Source organism: Tamandua tetradactyla, chromosome 11 (assembly GCF_023851605.1).
Source record: "Tamandua tetradactyla isolate mTamTet1 chromosome 11, mTamTet1.pri, whole genome shotgun sequence".
In the NCBI taxonomy this organism is placed as follows: domain Eukaryota; kingdom Metazoa; phylum Chordata; class Mammalia; order Pilosa; family Myrmecophagidae; genus Tamandua; species Tamandua tetradactyla.
The window spans coordinates 33,030,385-33,050,416 of record NC_135337.1 but is presented as its reverse complement, the minus strand read 5'-3'; the positions used below and the strand labels follow the sequence as shown (position 1 = coordinate 33,050,416).

At 32.4% G+C, this 20,032-nt stretch overlaps 1 protein-coding gene across 4 annotated transcripts in view; it reads right to left on the bottom strand.

Annotated features, from left to right (window-relative positions):
• Window positions 1-20,032, bottom strand: part of HFM1 (helicase for meiosis 1) — a 120,481-nt gene that overhangs the window by 91,939 nt on the left and 8,510 nt on the right. For all 4 annotated transcript variants that reach the window (XM_077120297.1, XM_077120300.1, XM_077120299.1 and 1 more), the window contains exons 5-14: window positions 18,716-18,950; window positions 11,862-12,127; window positions 11,527-11,574; window positions 7,288-7,358; window positions 6,700-6,832; window positions 5,912-6,063; window positions 5,036-5,113; window positions 4,672-4,830; window positions 2,182-2,382; window positions 2,012-2,100 (exon numbers count right to left, since the gene is read on the bottom strand). In XM_077120297.1, coding sequence (XP_076976412.1) covers window positions 2,012-2,100; window positions 2,182-2,382; window positions 4,672-4,830; window positions 5,036-5,113; window positions 5,912-6,063; window positions 6,700-6,832; window positions 7,288-7,358; window positions 11,527-11,574; window positions 11,862-12,127; window positions 18,716-18,950 — 1,432 coding nt within the window. The remainder of the gene's footprint in view (window positions 1-2,011; window positions 2,101-2,181; window positions 2,383-4,671; window positions 4,831-5,035; window positions 5,114-5,911; window positions 6,064-6,699; window positions 6,833-7,287; window positions 7,359-11,526; window positions 11,575-11,861; window positions 12,128-18,715; window positions 18,951-20,032) is intronic.

Below are 20,032 nucleotides of genomic sequence, written 5' to 3'. Positions count from 1 at the left end.
ACTTACTTTTGGGATGTTGTGATAGAATGAAGGCATTTTGCAAAGTTAAAAGAACATGTCTTTTTGGGGTTCAGAGGGTGGAGTGTGGCGCTTTGGTATGTAACCTAGAAAAACATTTTCTTAAACTTAATCCATTCCTGTGGGTGTGAACCCATTGTATTAAGACCTTTTAATGAGGGTCCTTCAGCTAACATGTGACCCCATGGGTCTTATTCCTATTACTGGAGTTCTTTACAAGCAGAATAAAACCCAAACAGAAAGAAATGCATGGGAAGCAAGAAGCTAAAAGACTTCAGTTTTCATGGCTCTGCTTTCAATTTGTCCCTTTTCTGTCCCTTCCACTTCAGGCTGACAGTGGTTCAGCTTGTATAAATTTCACAAAAACTTACTGACTTTGCATGTAGTTCACAGGGGTTCAAATCAACAGACAAAGGACTTTTCATAGCTCCTTCCTGGATAACTGCATTTTCAATCCTTACTTCCTCTGAAATTGCTGACTGGTTCCACGTTCAGTTAAACCCTTGCATAGAGCACTATTCTCTGGGGATTCACTTTCTGGAAGCTCATGGAGGTCCCTGATAGCAGCACTTCTGACCTTAGTCTCAGAGTACACTATCTGGGTAGTGTGAATATTCTAAACTGTTTCTGGCTTCTCTGTTTCTATGTCATGGGAACAGCAAGAAACTGTTCCATCTCTGGTATATTGCATTTCAGCAGCATTTAGCAAACCAAAACAAAAAGATAGATCAACAGATAGATGACAGATATATAAATATATACATAGATAGTATGATACCACAAATGTACCAAAATGCTCAAAGTTGGTAAATCTGGGTTTCTGGCTAGAGAGGAGTATATTGAGGCTCTTTGTATTGGTTTTGTTTTATTTTGCAACTGACCTATAAGTTTGGAATTATTTCAAAATAAAAAGCTTTTTTTAAAAAAATATATTTTGTAAAGGAGACTGAAAATGAGTAAAGCCAGCAAAGTAGGAAGAAAATCGGTAGAGGATGATCATGGAGCACAAAACCATCGTTTTTAAATAAAGAGGGAGTGATCATAGAATGTGTTAGAAGTACCTGAGAGATCAATTAGGAAGAGCAGATTTAGTGAAAGATATAATAGATTTGGATTACAAATGGGAGAACACAGGCAACAATATAGATAATCTTTCAAGAAATCTGGTTATGAAATGAAGACAGAATTACAGCTGCATTAAGATTCACTATCTTATTTAATCCTCAAAAACTGCTAATATTGTTACTTTATATTATTAAAGTAATATCATAAAATATTACAATATTAGTGTTTTGATAAAGTACTAATATTACAATATTAACATTAATTTGCTTTACCAGATAAGCAAACTAAGGCTTGGAGAGGTCAAGTAACTCATCCAAGGTTGAGAGACTGTGCTGGTTTGAAACTGTTCTGTACCCTAGAAAAGCCATGTCCTTCTAATCCAATCTTGTGGGGGCATACCTATTGTTTAGGTGGGACCTTCTGATTAGGTTGTTTCTGTGGAGATGTGACCCTGCCCATTCAAGGTGGGCCTTAATCCTTTTACTGGAGGCCTCTATAAAGAGAATAAAAGGTAGAGAAACGCAGAGAGAGCTCAGAGTTGACACTGAGGGCAGAGAGATGAAACCAAGAGACAGACATCTAGAGATGCTTAAGAAGTTGAGAAAGCCATTTGAACCCAGAAGCTAGGAGAGAAAGGACAGCAGAAGTTGCCATATACCTACTCATATGACAGAGAAACTGTGAACGCTATCAGCCTTTCTTGAAAGAAGGTATCCTCTTGTTGGTGCCTTAATTTGGACGTTTTTACAGCCTCAGAATTGTGACTTGTAACCTCATAAATCCCTTTTATAAAAGCTAATGCATTCTTGGTAGATTGCATTTTGGCAGCTTTTAGCAAACCAAGACAGGGACTAATCCGTTTTCTCATCTCAACGAAATGATCCCTAAAAGTCCTTCTACCTCCATGAAAAAATTGAAAAAACCATACCTCTGTTTCTGTTCCACAGTCATAATAAATTTAGCATCTTTTACAAGAACAGAAGCAGCTTGCTGCACACCTTTCCTTGTTGCACAAAACTGAAAATGAATTAATAATTTTTGTTTATCATTTTAAAGACTGAACATTACTTTAAAAATTAAGCAACCAACAATCCATACCACAAGTGTGGGTTTCTGATCAGAGTAAGTTTGTATAACACTGGCAATTTTGTAATTCAGAGTTAAATCAAATTTAAATTCCGTTTGGTTATTACTGCAGGGAAATCCAAGGACCACTTTCCGAAGTTTCACCGGTCTGTGACTCTCATCCATTTTCATATATACAGCAGGTCTCTCACCATCTGAAAGCCATTCTGCAATCTTAAAATAAAAAAACTTGTAGATTAAAATTTTTCCCAGTAAAGTTCTATGGCTAAAAATACCAATTAGAGACCACCTTAAGTCAAGGTATAAGAATATTTAATCAAGCAGTTTCAATCAAGCAGTATCAATATATCTGATACTACTCCATTGATATATTGACAAATACTATCAATATCAGTATTTCTGGATTATAGCTTTTTACATCTTGGTAAAATACCAATTAGTTATTCTTATTGTATTGGTTTTTTTTCTTCTAAGAGTCCAAAGTAAAATTAAAATTGATTTTAGCATAGAAATCTAATTTCTCTCTATCTGTGTAAATTCTTTGCTGATTTTCAGAACTATACCTGGGATGTCTGACACTTCTTTTTGTGTTGTTCTGAATACTAGCTCAAAGTAGCAAAGTAATAGTTGGCTCAGGTTGGCAAGAGTTGGAAATTTTTAAGCAAGGAGCTAATAAATACTTAAGAGTTGGGTACCAAAAGCACATTTTAGCCTCAATGACAGTCACTGGTTAATTTCTGGAGCCATAATGAGCAATCCCTATCTTCACATAGACTGGCTGGCAATCAGGCCTTATACCAGCTATAAAACTGACCATTGCTTTAACAGGAAAATGAATTAATGAGTTTTTTGTTGCATGGAAGGACATATTAAAATATTCTCAGGACTATCATGGATTGGGATAAAATCAAATAAGAATTTTAAATGTGAGAAAAGCAGAAGGTCAATGATGAAGACAATAATTGAGTGAGGAAATAGAGGAAGATGAGCTGAAAAAAAGAGACTGGGAAATACTAATCACAGAAGCAGTGATTATTAAAGAAGGAAAAACGAATTTTAAGAATTAGAGGGTTTTGATATATATAATTGCTTACAAACCAATAAGAAAAAAGTTTAGTATTCCAAAATGGAGAAAAAGGTAAAAGACATAACCTGGCAAGTAGCAATGAACTTAATGTAGTAGATAATATATATTAAAAATATTTATTTCAGTAGCAATCAGAAGCGCAAATTTTAAAAATATGATACCATTTGAAACATTAAATTTGACAAATATTTTAAATATCAATCATAAGTATTTCGGTTTACTATTCAGTGTCAGGATACAGAGAAATGGTTACTAGGAAAAGTGTAAATGAATTTACATTTATTGAAGGCTATATGTCCTTAGAGCTTTATATATCTTTTGGCTCAGTTATTTTATTCTAGAAGTTTCTCCTAAGGAAATAATCATGGATAGTTCCAAAGATATATTAATTTCTGCACTGTATACAATTGCAAAAAATTAAAATAATACTTTAGCAGTAGTTGATAAATTATGATAAAACCACAAAAATAGTATTGAAGAAGATTATGTAATGACATGAAAATGCTTCAAAGTGAAATGCAGGTCATAAAAGAATATATATGTTATGATTCCATGTGTATGTCTGAAAGGACAAACACTTGGTTTCGTTTTATTATTTACACACTAAATTTATCTATATTATTCTTATACATGAAAAAACAAGTTGTCATTTTAAAAATGAGGAAATGATTAATTATGACAATTAAAAGATAAAAACACAAATTTTTCCATTTGATTAGAACAAGATAGCTGCAACTTGTGAAAATAATTTCTCAGAATTCACAAGAAAAAAAAGCCATAATTATAGTAAATTGAGAAATAAATAGGGGTATTAAACAGAGTGAAACTCTATTGTTTTTCAAGAATTTTGCCTAAAAATTGAAGAAAAAAAGTAGAATGTACATTACATTAAGGAAAGTATAACACTGTATACTTGTTTCTTTACATGTTTGCTTCCCACATTAACTGTGAAATCCTCCTCTAGGGCAGGGTCCATACGTTCTCATCTTTGCATCTACCATTACTGCCTACCACAATACCAGGCACATAGAATTGATAGGTGGGTATTAATAATATAAGCAATATTCCTCACCAAGCTTTGCTTACAAACCAATAAGGAAAAACAAAGAACAATGACCATAACCTGCTATTACTCAAGTTATTATGAGGTGTCTGAAATCTTTGAAACTAAGACTGCTACATGCTAATAAACAACAGACTTCTACCAAGAATACATTCTGTTAAGCTGAACCAGCAAAATTTTATAGTCTTAATGCTGCCATACCTATGAGATCTCACCATAACTTTCTACAACACCCTTTCTGATTAAATTGATTCAGCAGCTACAGAAAAAAAATCTCGTATTTCCTCAAGATCAAAATGACTAAATATTTCACAGGTCATTGAAAACCTGATAGATTAAAATTCTAACTTACATCTTCAACATTTGGAATTGTTGCAGATACAGCTACAAATCTCATTGGAATAATAGTGCTGGTATTTTCTAAAGTCTGAGATAAAGACTGCACAGTTTTCATCCTGCTAACCACAACTTCAAGAGTTGGACCACGATTTTCATCTTTTATAACATGTACCTAATCGAGAAAACAAGAAATAATCATTAGCTATAAAACTAAAAAATCTAATTAAAATATTAACATTTTTGCTTGAGAAAATGAGTATTTTTCACATGAATGGATAAAAGAGTTACAGTTTTGCTAAAAATGTTTTGTTTCTTTCTATCCATTCTAATCAATTTTTTATGTTTCTTTCTGAAAGTAAAAAAGATGTGTTCATTACCTCATCAATGAGAAACAGTCGGACTAGTTGGACCAAAGAGTTGTCTCTCCATTTTCTAGTCATGCTATCCCATTTTTCCTAGAGAAAAAATGCATATGGTTTAATGTGATAAGGAATTATAACAAATATTTTTATGATATTAAAGTTTTTAACGTGACACATCACAAATGATGAGTAGTGTTTACTTTGACATCTTAAAAGTATCCTGGAAAAGAAATAAAGATTAAAAATATTTAAAGGATTTTGGAGTCTTTCAAGTGTTTAAAAAACTACAATTATTATTATTATTATTTTATTGCATGCTGTATGGTAGGCATCACATTTCATTCTTTTTCCATGTGAGTATGCTGTTATTGCAGCATCATTTGTTGAATTTTTTGTTTGTTTTTTTTTGGGGAAGTGCATGGGCCGGGAATCAAACCCAAGTCTCCTGCATGGCAAGCGAGAATTCTACAACTGAATTATACTTGCACCCCCAAAACTCCAATTATTTTTAAGTTTAACCACAAAATATTCACAGTCACAGTTCTATTAATTATTTTAAAGCTCTTTTAAGTTTTTATAAGCTCAACCAAAATACTTTCTCTACAATATATAATACTTGGGAAAAAGAATGCAAGCAATAAATTCATTACAAATTATATACAATAACAAATCGCCCATTCATATATTTTGCCCATTTTTTCTATTTGGTCATTTGTCTTTCATTTATTGATTTTTAAGTAATCTTGCATACACTGAATACTAGTCCTTTCTCCACTTTTTACATTGCAAATATCTTATTCTAGTCTGTTTTTATTTAAACTGTTTTTCCTTGATGAGGAATAAATATCTTCTATTAAACCAAATAAATAATAAATTAGAAATAATACCTACTGGAGTTGTCATAATAATATGGGCATGCTGAATCTCAAATAGGTCATCCACCACTGTATCCCCAGTGACTTCTTTACAATTCAATCCTATTGGTCCAAATTTTTCTTTCCAGTCATCAAAACGCTGACTACACAGGGCTTTTATCGGTGCCACTATAACAATATAAAATATTTATTTTGAATGACAGTGCAATTTTAAAATTGGTTTCACAAATTTTGGTTAGTAGAATTAGGATAAAAAATACACATCTAGATACTATCTATTACTGATACATTAAAATAACAATATAAGCATATTATTTAGAGATGATAATGACCAAAAGGACCAAAAATAGAAGCGATTGCATCAGGGAAGTGTGACTAGGAGTGGGGAGAGGTAGGGATTACTCTTTTCTTTATAAGCCCTTTTTGTAATATTTGCTTTAACCACATGCATACATTACTTTAATGAAAATTTTTAAAAACTAAACACCTAAGAGCATAGGTTCCTATGAGAAAATCTTTAGGATTATAAAACATTCAATTTTATTTATTCATTTTGACTTTCATTTTAAAAATAAACATGAAAACTTCAAATTCTCAATTCACATATTACTTTTAAATTATAATTTAATAAGTATGTTTTTAATTTAATGTAACAGACAAAAAAATTATGATATGTCTTCAATAAAAACATGGAAAATCAAGTAATAGTTCCTTTGGCCGGACATGAATTTACTTTTTAGTTTCCATTAACTGGTTTTCGATTTTTATAATTAATCATCACTTTTATAATGTATAAATACTTACTGTAAACAATTTTAATGTTCAGCCATGGCAATGGCACTTCCATTAACAATCTTGTTATAGCTAGTTCAAACACTACAGTTTTCCCAGAACCAGTTGGAGCACAAATCACAAAATTCCTATCTGTGTAAAGAAGCTAAAAAATAAAATGTAATCAATCATGTAATATAAAGAATTTTTCACACATTCTCATATTGTTAGAAATTATGACTTAGAGAGTCTCCAAGAAATGATAGTTCAAACATTTTTACATCCAAAATTGTTAAAATTGTAACCTTGCTCCAGACATCCCCCCAAAATATTTAACACTATTAATACTTCATCATCTTGTTTATTTGTCAAAGTGATATATTAGACCTATCAGAAAATCACTCCTTTAGCTTCCAGAGAAATTCTTATAAATAAATATAAAACTCCTGTGAAAATCATACGCATTCATCCAACAAACATTTTATGAGATTCTGTAATGTATCAGTCACTGAGTGTGGCAGTAGAGATATAAAGACGAATAAAATCTGGTTCCTGCTCTTAGTGAGCACACAGTCTATTAAGAAGAGGCAGATAAGTAAATAATTTTAATAAAATACTTACGTCATCAAAGGCCTTGGACTGTATATAGTTGAAATATGGGAATTCTTTAAAAATACTTCTAAATTTTGCAGCTTAGGATAATATTAAGGAGTAAAAAATTTCAAAAATTGAAAAACTGGTTACTTTTAATTTTAAAATTCAGTAGACTTAAGACTGACTTTGATAAATGTTTAACGATAAGGCTTTAACGTTGATATTCTGGCATTTTAGAAAAGGAATTAACAGAAATTATTCCAGGTCTCAGTCACATTTCATATTCTAAAAAGAACTTTCCAATTTCCCATGAGAAAATAAGAGGTTATACAAGGGCTATAACTTAAGAATTTGATCTGATAGAAGAAACTTAAGTGTATCTAGACAAGTATTTCAGAAACAAGCTTCTAGTTTATCTTTTCCGGATTAGAGCTTTACCTCATTTACCTGAATGAGGTCATTTGGTTTTATTTTAGTGTCTCAGATTTCAGTGTCTCATATTTCACTTTTTAATTGCTTATCCTGTTTCATTAGCAAATGTGTGTAACTGGTCACCTAACTTTCAATCCCTTTGTTTTTGATAGTTTGGTTAAGTGGTAGATCAATTATAGTTATCAGCATTTTGGCTCAACAGGAATAACTTAAAACATTCTTTTTCTGTTAGAAAGTTCAAAAGTATTAATAAATATTAAGAATAAACTGTCTCCTTTGTAAGGTAAGAGTCTCCTGCCAGTTTGGGAGACATTTATACTTACTTAGTATTCTTAGTCTGAATCACAATTTTTTTACAACATTTATTAAACACAATGTGCAGAATACTTTACTAGAAACAGGAAGCTGCCAGAAGCTATAAATTAAGAAGAAAATGAGTTCCTACAATTGAGGCTGTTATAATCTATTAAGAGATATAAGATAGATGATAATTAGTACATTTGAGAACACAAATATACAATTATTTTAAAAATTTTATTTATATGAAGATTTATAACTGATTGACTGCTATAGTGATCCTATTAAATATTAAATCAAATCATTTTACTTTTCTGCTCAAATCACCTTGCTTTCAAAGTATATGGCTATAAGGCCCTATGTAATTTTGCCCCCACTTTATCTTTCTGACCTCAGGTCTACTATTCCTCCTGAGTCAATCTCCTCTAGCTATATTGCACTCTTTGCTATTCTTCAAAAACAGCCTTGTTTGGGTGGGCCACAGTGGCTCAACAAGCAGAGTTCTTGACTGCTATGCTGGAGACTGGGGTTTGATTCCCAGTGCCTGCCCATGTGAAAAAAAAAAAAAAAGGAAAAAACCCAAGAAGGTTAGCTCCTTAAGGACAAGGATTCACTATCTGTTTTCTTTACTGAACAATATTCCAAATACCTAGAAGAGTGCCTGACCCACAGTAATCATTCAATTAATATAGGTTTATACTTATTAAATCAAACAGGCAATTTACAGATCTTCATTTTACTTTTAGTTGTACAGTGCCAGAATACTTGTACAAGAAAAGAAATGCAATTTTGAGTTTGTCAGTCCACCAGCCTTCAAAAGAATCTTGTTTTTCCTTCAAAATATGTCTCTCCTATAAAATATTTATCTTAACATGCCCACAAGTGAGCCATCATGCTGGGTTTTCTCTCATTAAGTAGTTCCAAATCAATTTACATTCACAAAAAACAATCTTTGATTCAGAGTAGATGTGGAATCAGTTTCTAGCTCATGAAAAAAATTGAATGCTAACAACATTTATTACCACTATGAACACTTGATATCAAATTTTTCCTTTCATTCCACAAACTCTCAGCAGTATCACTGCAATTATATCTTATAACAGAAGGAAAATGTCTACAGAATTGAAAATGACAAGAGAACAGTAGTAGGGCCAAACTGACAAAACTCCTATTGTTTTGACTATCCAAGTACAGTAAGATATTGTGAAAGAATCAGAAAATAAGTGTGCTCAAGTAACCCACATTCTCTCAAATTATCATGAATAGCACTCACTTGAAATAAAAGTGCAGCAGTTTAGTAAGTGTAGCAGTGAATGAATGTTTTGAACACAAATCAGTGGACACAAGTGTAAGCAGCAGTCTTAACTAACGAACATCTAAACAACAGAACCATTTCAGTTGTGCTAATATATCATGAAAATATATATTTTTAAAAGCATTCAAAAGGTAGTCTGAGCACAGACACAGATATTTGCACACAGTGTTCATAACAGCATTATTCACAACTGCCAAATAATGGAAGCAGCACAAGTGCCCATGAACCAATGAATGGTTAAACAAATGTGTTAAATACACACAATAGTATTATTATTCAGTTGTAAAAAGGAATTCAGTTCTCATACATATAACATGATGGATGAGACCTAAAGACATCACATTGAGCGAAATAAACCCGACAAAAAGGACGATTATCGTATGATCTCACTGATATGAAATAATTCTAATAAGCAAACTTATGGAGTCAGGATTTAGAATACAGGTTACCAGGGGATGGAATAGGAATGGGGAATGAAGACTTAAAGCTTAAAATGTACAGAGATTCTATTTGGGAAAATGGGAAAGTTTTGGGAATGGATGGTGGTGCTGGTAGCACAATATTGTAACTAAGTACTGGATGTGGTTAAAAGGGGAAATTTTAGGTTATGTATGTGTTACTAGAATAAAATTTTTGAAAAAGCATAGGACTACACAACACAGTGAACTCTATTGTAAACAATGGACTACAGTTAATAATACAATTATAAAAACTGTTCTTTTATGAACTGTAACAAATGTAATACACTAATGCAAAGTATTAGGGTGTTATACGGGAACTCTGTATTTTATGCATGATTTTTCTGCAAACCTACAACTTCTCTAACAAAGAAAAAAAAAAGCAGTCTCTCATTATGGAAAGATTTTCAGAAAGGAGCAAGATTTCCCTATTAAAACAATCTGTAACTGTTCATGCTTATTTCCTATATTTCCACCCATTGAGAAACCATGCTGACCAGAAGCACTAAAGACAGGCTGAGTCTGAAGTTATTATCATATACAATGCTGATATGTTTTCCTTCCCCATTCTAACTCACTTTAGTTATCTGCATTGGAGGCAATTTTTACAAGTGGTCAGGCAAATATGTCTAACCATTCTTTGGAATTATCTCAGATGATCCCCAGAATACCCAGAATTAGAGTCACTCTCCTTCAGGTTTTTCTATCTCAACCGCCCAATACCAGGAATTCACTTTCTTTTTTGCCAATTAGACCATAACTTGAGGATTCTAATGTTTCTAAAGTGTCTTTGAATCACTAACTGCAGGTTCCTAAACCATAGTTTTAATAATGTAACTTTACCTGCTCAAAAGTATTACTTAGTTTTTCCTCACTGCTTAATGAATTTATCAAAAATAACAAAAAATCTATGACATTGGTATTCATGGCATTAAATGATCTATCTGATCCTAAGATACCTAAACATTATTTCCTACTATTCTTTTAATCATAGCCTCCACTTCAGCAAACTGGATTTCTTATTCTTCCCTAAACATATTCCATATGTTTTAATCTTCACCCTTGCTCATGGATAGTCCTTTGCCAAAATAACTTCCCTACTATATCTGTCTTTCAATGAATTTGGAGATAGGAAGATAAATAAGACACAGTTCTTGCCTTCAAGGAGTTCATAAGTCACAAGGAAATAGTAACATAAACAGCTGATGAATTAGAATAGAATAAATACACTGTTATAGATATGCAAAGGGTATTAAAGAGGCAAAGAAGATATAAGCTCCAGAACACATCCACAGACTCAAAATGTTTACAATGAAAATGTCCAGATAAAATTATGGGCATAAACTCCAAATCAGCTTCTTTCAAATATATCAGATCTGTAAAAATAATCCCAACCCACAAAATTTCCTATTACCATCCATTTCCCTTTCTACATTCACTTCAAAAATGCAGTCCTTCCCCAAAGTAAACCTATATCTATTTGTAAGTAAATATAATCAGAGTTTAGCCAACAGTCCTTTCTGTACTTATTTTGTCACAAACTGGTAACAAATAGTTCACAAACTGGCACCAGTCTACAGGCTACATTTTGAGTAGTGATGACTATTACCCATGTTGGCTCTCTAATATCACTCAAAAGATTCACTCTTCCCTCTTTTACTTTGTCAATCATAAGAAACAAACAGGCATGCAAGAAACAAAATGCTTAAAAAATTACAATTTCATAAATATAAAGCAGCTGTTGTAAAATGATTTAAAGGATACGGATTTCTGTGACAGCTTTCAAGGAACCTAAACCATTTTCAGCTAATCCTTAAAAAAAAAAAAATACAAACTATATATCTTATAAGAATAAAAAATAACTTTTTTATAAGAATAAAAAAGTTTCAATAAAATTTGTATACATTTTTATTGAGAGCACAATTTAAAATATTAGAGTGTAGTTTAAGAAATAATGCAATAAAATAAAGAAATATGAAAAATGTGCAACTGGAGAACAGACCTACTCAAATTTATTATATTTTAATATTTTCCCCAATCCTAAGAAATACAGATCAGTATGTACTTTAATAAAACCAAATGAAAAAGCGAGTAATTACCTTGAATATCATGAGACTGGGATGCAAGTGGAAAAGATGGTACTTTGAATATAGCTTCTTCAATTTCAGAAGCAGAAAAACCATCACTTGCTGTAAATAAGTTAATGTCTGAATACTGGGGTTTCTGCTTACTGTTGCTACAGTTCCATGATTTCTCTCTGTTCATTTCTTGTTGGACAGTTTTAACCGGTCTGATGTGAGAGTCTAAGTTTGCACTGTCACTACAAAAAGCACCCCCATGTACACTGTCAGACATTTTGAATAACCTGCAAAACAAACAAAATGTTTTTCACTTAGAATAGGAAAAACTAGCATAAAATTCACCTCTTTATAAATGCTAGTAGATCATGGTTTATACAACCAAAAACAGCTATTCATGCTCCTAGAATTTGACATGCAAAATCTTCTATTGAATTATGTCTTTTCACTTTCCTAAAATTTTAATAAATCCATTTGTGGTAGTCAGCTTGTTAACCTGGCCCCAGTGATCCTTGCCGTTCCTGGAATTCACACATTTTTGTAGTTTCCTTCTATGCCAAATCTCTGAATAGTTTATCAAGACTAGTCTGTGTGACTAATGGAGTACTGAAAAAGTACAGGTATGTGACTTACAAGGCCAGGTCAAAAAAGACATTGTGTTCCACACGTTCCCTTTGGTCACTCACTCTAAGGAGAGCTAGCCACTATATCATAGGAATACTGGAGAGGTCCATTTGAAGAGGTACTGAGGCATCTGTCAAGAACCAGTGCCAATTTGCCAGCCAAGGTAAGCAAACCACTTTGAAAACAGATCCTTTAGCCCCTATCAAGCCTTCAACTAACAAGAAAGAACTCCAACATCTTTAAGCATTCTCATGAAGAGTCCCCTCCAAGTCAGAACTACCTGTTAAGCTAAATTCCTAACCTATGGAAACTGTGAGAGATAAATATATTTATTATTGTTTTAAGCCACCATGTTTTGGGATAATTTGTTACATAGCAATAGACAACTAATGTACCATCTGAAATCTGTAAAGTGCATAAGAAAGAGAGAAAAGAAGCTACTAAATAAAACCACAACTCAATAAATTCCTCCCTTTTAAAAGCCATCCCATTTTTGGCATATTGCATTTCAGCAGCTAGCAAATTAGAACAACATTGAAGCCAAGCAATGTGCAAATATGGACTATTTTCTAAATTATTTTAAGTATTAATCTTAATGAGAGGTGTTCATATAAGAAATAACCAGTCTTACAAAACACTAGAGAAATGGATAAAAAGCTTTGTAGAGCTGCATCGTCCAATGCCAGTATTTCTATCTTTGAAAACAGAAACTTCAAAAGCAGACGATTTAGTTTTAGATAATATAGTAGAATCCCACTGTAAAATGGTACTGGGAACAAGATTCACACTTATGCCATAGGATGACTCCTTGCTATATGCTATGATATTGGTTAAAAGCATGGATTTAAGATTCTGGCAATCTTGAGTTTAAATCCAAAACTTTTCCACTTTCTAGCATGTGACTTTAAAGTCAGTAAGAATTTGAAATGAGTTTTGCAATCTGTAAAAATGTTAGTTACATAAATCCTTTGGATGTCAAATTCTTCCTAAATCCTCTGGAACTCCTACTCCACAAACTCCCATGTGCCCTCAACTTCTTCAGTAATTGTGTTATTTATATATTTCTTGATCTTAAGAAAAACATGATTTTGCCCTGGAAAACCGTTGCTCTAAAAATCTTAAGTGGAAGATGATAATGTAAGACTCTCCAGGCCTCCGTCCTCCCACAGGAACTTTGAACAATCAGAAAGAGCTGGAAGAAAGATCTTTCTCAGAAGACAGTTAAAGGATTACAGTAAGAGGGAAAATGTCAAATCAAGAAAAAGGCAACTTAAAAATGGTAGGATCTTCTGGAACCCTGGCTATCCCTGCCTCTGTTCCCTCACCAGCCCAGGATAAAATTAACTCACATTCCCAGTACAAATCCCTGGTCCAGTTCCAAAGGGAGCAGATTAACCCTCATGTGCATACTGGGAGCATGTTATGTCTGTGTCAATCTATCTGGGGGCATCCTGAAGGTACGAAGCCAGGAACTCATCACAGGCTCACTATCCCAGAACTAGCCCTGCATGTACAGTAGCTCACATAGGTCTCCACAGAATTCTGTGATACATATAGTACATTGCCTGTACTATGAGAAAAGCACTCATAGTATAGTGAGTATACTATGAGAAAGCACTGAATCCTAGGGAAAAAGGGACATTCAGATCTGTGAAAACAGGAAAATTCCTATGGCCACGCACACATGTCCAGGACAAAACACATGCCCAGAAAGGGCCAGGAGAACCCTATGTTTTTGCCTATAGCTCTTCTCTAAATTCGTATGACTAAACTCTGAAGGAAAGCACTTGCATAGGCCAATGTGCAAAGCCTGGAAAGGTGTTTTCCTTTTTTCCTTTCTCTCTCTCTCTCTCTCTCTATTTCTATCTCTATCTTTCTCTCTCTGTTAGCTCCGGGCATTCATGGTAATCTCAGGATAACACTAGCTCGATAGAGGCTTTAGGAACAGACACCTCAGAGCCTAAATTCTAGTGATAACACATTAAAATATCAACAGTCCAGGTTTCAATACAAGACAACCCATTACTTAGGCAATTCATCTTCAATGGCTTTCTCCTTCCCATGACCTCATTTACCTAATATCTCACGATAGACTTTTTTACTATCCAGAACTGCTCCTACTCACAAATCAATATTTCTGATATATCATCCTCCGATCACAACCACCTATTCTTTTCACTTGTTTACAAGTTCAATGCACCAATGTACCAATGAGATCAAAGAACAAATTTACTACAGTTAAATTTCTGTAGTATTTTTTTTTCTTCATTTTCTCCTAAACCGTCTTCCCCTTTTCTTTTCGAATCCATCTTTAATGGACTTAGATTCTGTGGCTTACCTTTTCAACCACTCTCTTATGACTATTCTAAATTCCTCTTCCCCTTAATCTTTTTAACATATTCATTTCATAAAGTCTCAATCCTAGATGAATTAACTATATACTCTATTTATACTTACATCCAAGCAGCTGAACACTTCTGGACAAAAGTACAGTTGAGTAGATAAGTGATATTAAAATTCATAGTCAAATTCAATAAGGTTGCAAGATACAAGACAATATACAAAAATTAACTATATTTCTATCACTAGCAATGAATAATCTGAAAAATAAATTAAGAGAAAAATTCAACTTATAATAGCATCAGAAAAAATAAGATACTTAGGAATAATTTAACAAAAGAAGTATAAGACTTGGTCACTGAAAACTACAAAACAATATTGAAATAAATTAAGAAAAACCTAAATAAATGAAAAGACACCCATGTTCATGTTTTGGGAGGCTTAATTTTGTTAAGACTGGTAATATTCCTCAAACTGATCTACAATACCTATCAAAATCCCAGCTGCCTTTTTTGCAGAAATTGAAAAGCTTATCCTAAAATTCATATGAAATGAAAAGGACACACAGTAGCCAAAACAATCCTGAAAAAGGAGGACAAAGTAGAAGAAAAAAAGAAAAGGCTCACATTTATTTTAAGCATACTACAAAGTTACAGTATTCAAGACAGTTTGGCACTGGCATAAGAATAGACATATCGAACAATGAGACAGAATTGATAGTCCAGAAATAAACTTTAAATTTATGGCTGATTTTTGACAAGAGTGTCACAATCATTCAGTAGGGAAAGAATAGGCTTTTCTACAAATGGTGCTGGTATAATTGCATATCCACACACAAAAGAATGAAATTGGATTCCTAGTTCATACCATATATAAAAATGAACTCAAAATGGATCAAAGACCTAAATGTAAGCACTAAAACTATAAAACTCTTAGGAGAAAATATAGGAGTTAATCTTTGACCATGGAATAGGCAATGATTTCTTAGATATGACACCTAAAACACAAGCAACAAAAGAAAAAAAATTGGACTTCATCAAAATTAAAAACTTTTGCACCACAAAGGACACCATTGAAAAATGAAAAGTAACCAAAAAGAATGGTAGAAAATATTTGCAAGTCATAGCTGATAGGGATTTTTATCCAGAATATATAAAGAATTCTTACAACTCAATAATAAAAAGACAAAAAAAAAATTTTAACAGGCAAAAGTTTTGAATAGACATTACTCCAAAGCAGTCATACAAATGACCATTAATCATATGAAAAAACTCCAGTATCATTAGTAAGAAAGGATATGTCAATAAAAATCACGATTCTGATTCATAACTCAACATGGATGAACTCTGAAGACATCATGTTGAGTGACATAAACTAGACAAATATCGTACGATTTCACTTTTATGAAATAATCTACCATGTGAGTGGGGCAGGAAGGTATGAGGAGTTATTGTTTAATGGGTTACAGAGTTTCTGTTCAGGGTGATGAAAACTGTAGGTAATAGATGGTGGTGAAGGCAGCACAATATTGTCGATGTAAATAATATCATTGAATTGTACACATGAAATGGTAAACATGGGAAATTTGGAGTTGTATATATGTTACCACAGTAAAAATGTTGAAAAAATACAATGAATATCAATTCCACTAAGATGGCTACATCTAAAAAGATAGACAATAACAAGTACTATCAAAGATTTGGAGAAATTGGAACCCTCGTTTATTGCTGATGGGATTATAAAGTGGTGCAGGCACTTGGAAAACAAACTGGCAGTTCCTTAAAAATTTAAATATAGGGCGGGCCACGGTGGCTCAGCAGGTAAGAGTACTTGCCTGCCATGCCCGAGGACCCGGGTTCGATTCCCGGTGCCTGCCCATGTTAAAAAAAAAAAAAGTTTATATTTAGAGTTATCATATGTCTCAGCAATTCCACCCCTAGGTATATATCCAAGAAAACTGAAAACATATTCACACAAAACTCTGTACACAAATGCTCATAGCAGCGTTACTCATAAGCACTAAAAAAATGGAAACAACCCAAATTCTATCAACCAATGAACAAACAAGCAAAATGTGGCAAAGCCATCCAATGGAGTTATTATTCAGACATTAAAAACTAATGAAAATGGATTGTATGATGTGTGAAGATAGCTCCATAAAATTGCATTGAAAAAAAACAACGAATGAAGCACTGATAGATGACTTAACATGAATGAACCTTGTAAACCTTTCACTCAGTGAAATAATTCAGCCATGAAAGGCCAAATATTGTATGATTCTACATCTATGGATTTGCCTAATGGCTTATGGTGTGTGAAATTTCTTTCTGGAGTGATGAAAATGCTTTAAAATTAGATAGCGGCAATGGTTACTAAAAATCAATGAATTGTACACTTTAAAAGGGTGATTGTATGGTATGTGAATTATATTTCAATAAAGCCTATTATAAAAAAATTTATAGTCACCGACTTCAACTGGGCCCTTTACAATGTCCAGCAATTCTACCATTATTTTAGATTACTTTCCTATTCTCCAGTTTCCTTCATTCTTTCTCATAATTGCTCTATATAATAACCCACTTTTTTCCTCACACTCCACAGATGCCTTAGCACCTATGTCACAGAGAAAACAAAAACTATCGACCTAGATCTCTTCAGAATCCTGAATCTATATGTCCAATTTCTATTTGGATGATTTATAAGTACCTAAAATCAACATGTCCAAATTGGTACTCATCACCTTCCCCCAGACCTATCCTTTCTTTACAGTTTTCTATATCATGAAAGGCAGTACCATCCTTCAGCAACTGGGAGGAGGGGCACAGTTTATAAATACTGCCTTAAAAATACTGCCTCATTAAGATAAAGCACAAAATATTTATCATGGCTTACAAGACTCAATAACTTGGCTCTTCCTACCATTCTCTCTAAATTAAAACTAAAGAAACTTTTCTAAGAAAACACCATGATCTTTGCTACTTTAGGACTTTTGCACATACTGTTTCTTCTGCTTAGAACATTCTCCTTCTTTATTTTCACTTTGCTTAATTCTATTTCTCCTTAAGGTTAAGCTTAACTACAACCTCCTCAGGAAAGCCTTCCTGACTCCTCAGGGTAAATGTGGTCCCCCATAATATATGCTGTAACCAGTTCTCAAAACACAGTACAGTGACTCTTTCAAGGAGTCCATGACATCAAAACTGTTTTCATAATACTACTAAGGCATTACTTTTTGCCTTTTTCTCTCTTATTCCCTCATGAGCATACATGGAGTTTTCCAGAGGCTACATTGTCATGTGATATCACAACAGACTGAATGAAGCAAATATGAAAAATCCAGTTGTCCTCTATTAAGCTAGACATTAAAGACATTTGCAAATATATAAAATAATGCCATTCTTCTCATGAAATTATTTTTTTAAGAAAATACAGTTATTTTTCATAAATACCTTCTATATATTAACATGTAATGGGTTTATAATTATTTTATAATGAATTACAAATAAAAATCATTTTTTTAATTCCTAATATGGTTAAATATCAGTATATATACACATAAGCAAAGGTCTTCAGGAATCTTCAATAATTTTTAAATCTAAAGGAGTCCTGACAACAAAAAAAATTGAGAACCTCTACTCTAATGATACACTTCATCAAAATAATTCTTACACTATACAAAATTTAATAAATTATTTTTAGTTATTTCTTTCTTTCTTTCCCCGGAAGGCAAAAACCTTCAAAACTAGAATCCCAGAGCTAGCCAGCATAGCATCTGGCACATAGTAAATTCTATTTGTTATTACTTTTACTGTATTCCTCAATAAGATTCTACCATGTTTCATACTTTTGTATATACATGTAAATATTCAACTTGATTCATTGAATATTTTTTGTTTCATTTAATTAATTACCTCTTCCGGAATGTTGAGGTGATTTCTCCTTTATCTTCAGCAAAATTAACTAATTTTCTCTCATCAGGGACATTTTTCTCAGGTACTAGTTCAGTGTAAATGTGATTTTTATATTTCTGAGAACCATATGTCAGCTTGCCACTAAACTGTAATTTTTGTGTTGGTGAAAAATAATTTGTGTCCTCATTAATTAGGTTTAAACTTGATGTTAACTTCTGTGGGCTCTTTTCTCTATCTACAAAAAAGGAATATATTAATTATTACATGTTTTCCATGAAAACCAATTCTCAAAATGATGGAAAAAATTTAACAAAAAATTTCAAGATTCTTCTAATAAATATGAAAGCAAAATGAAAAGAATTAGTATAATAAGATAATCTATAATACCATGTATTTCAATATTTTGAAATACTGGTAGTTGTTACTCCTAGAACATATTACATCACTGAAAGATACTCAGAAATTAATTTAGAATTATTGAAATTTACAGAGAACCTGTTATAAAATAGAATTCTTGACCCATAAAAAATTAACATAATTGTAATATTTAACTATTTTATCTACTACAAATGATACAACTATACAAGTAATTATGAAATTTTAAAAGTTTATATACCTAATCCATGCATAGAAATATACCTGGGTAAGATTCAGTATCACAATAAATGACATTTTAACTTTGTATTCTTGCTTCTAAAATCAAGATAAAGGAATGCTTTCATCAGGATGACAGAATTTTAAAGGTTTCTTTACAGAGAAACGTTTTCAAGCATCTTTGGAAAGACTGGAGACATTTTTTAGGGTTTAAATTTACATAGATGTATATATTTACACACACACTATATATTATTTGACACATACATGTGTTTATATATAATATATAGATAAATATTTATTTATAAAACATAAGTAAATTATAAAGCTTAATTAAAAAATGTACACCTATAAACCTACCACCCAGCTTAGAAATTAAAATTTTACCAATAATAGTGAATATTTTCACATGTATTGTTTGGGTGTGCTTTGTCAAATGTATAAAAATGGTATCAGGCTATATATAATCTTCTGCGCCTTTCATTTTTTTACTCAGTTTATTTAGGGAACATAAGCCCAATATCAGAGGACCTTTTGCAAAGGGTGAGGAAAAAATTGAGTAACAGCGACAGAATTTTAATGGTGAGGGCAAAAAAAATTCACAGAACAATAGTCAGAGCAGGTATATGAGAGGGAAACATACATGGAGAGGGAAAATATTTTAGATATTTTTTAATTAAAAATATTTAAGATTTGATAAGTGCTATTTTGAATAAGAGAAGT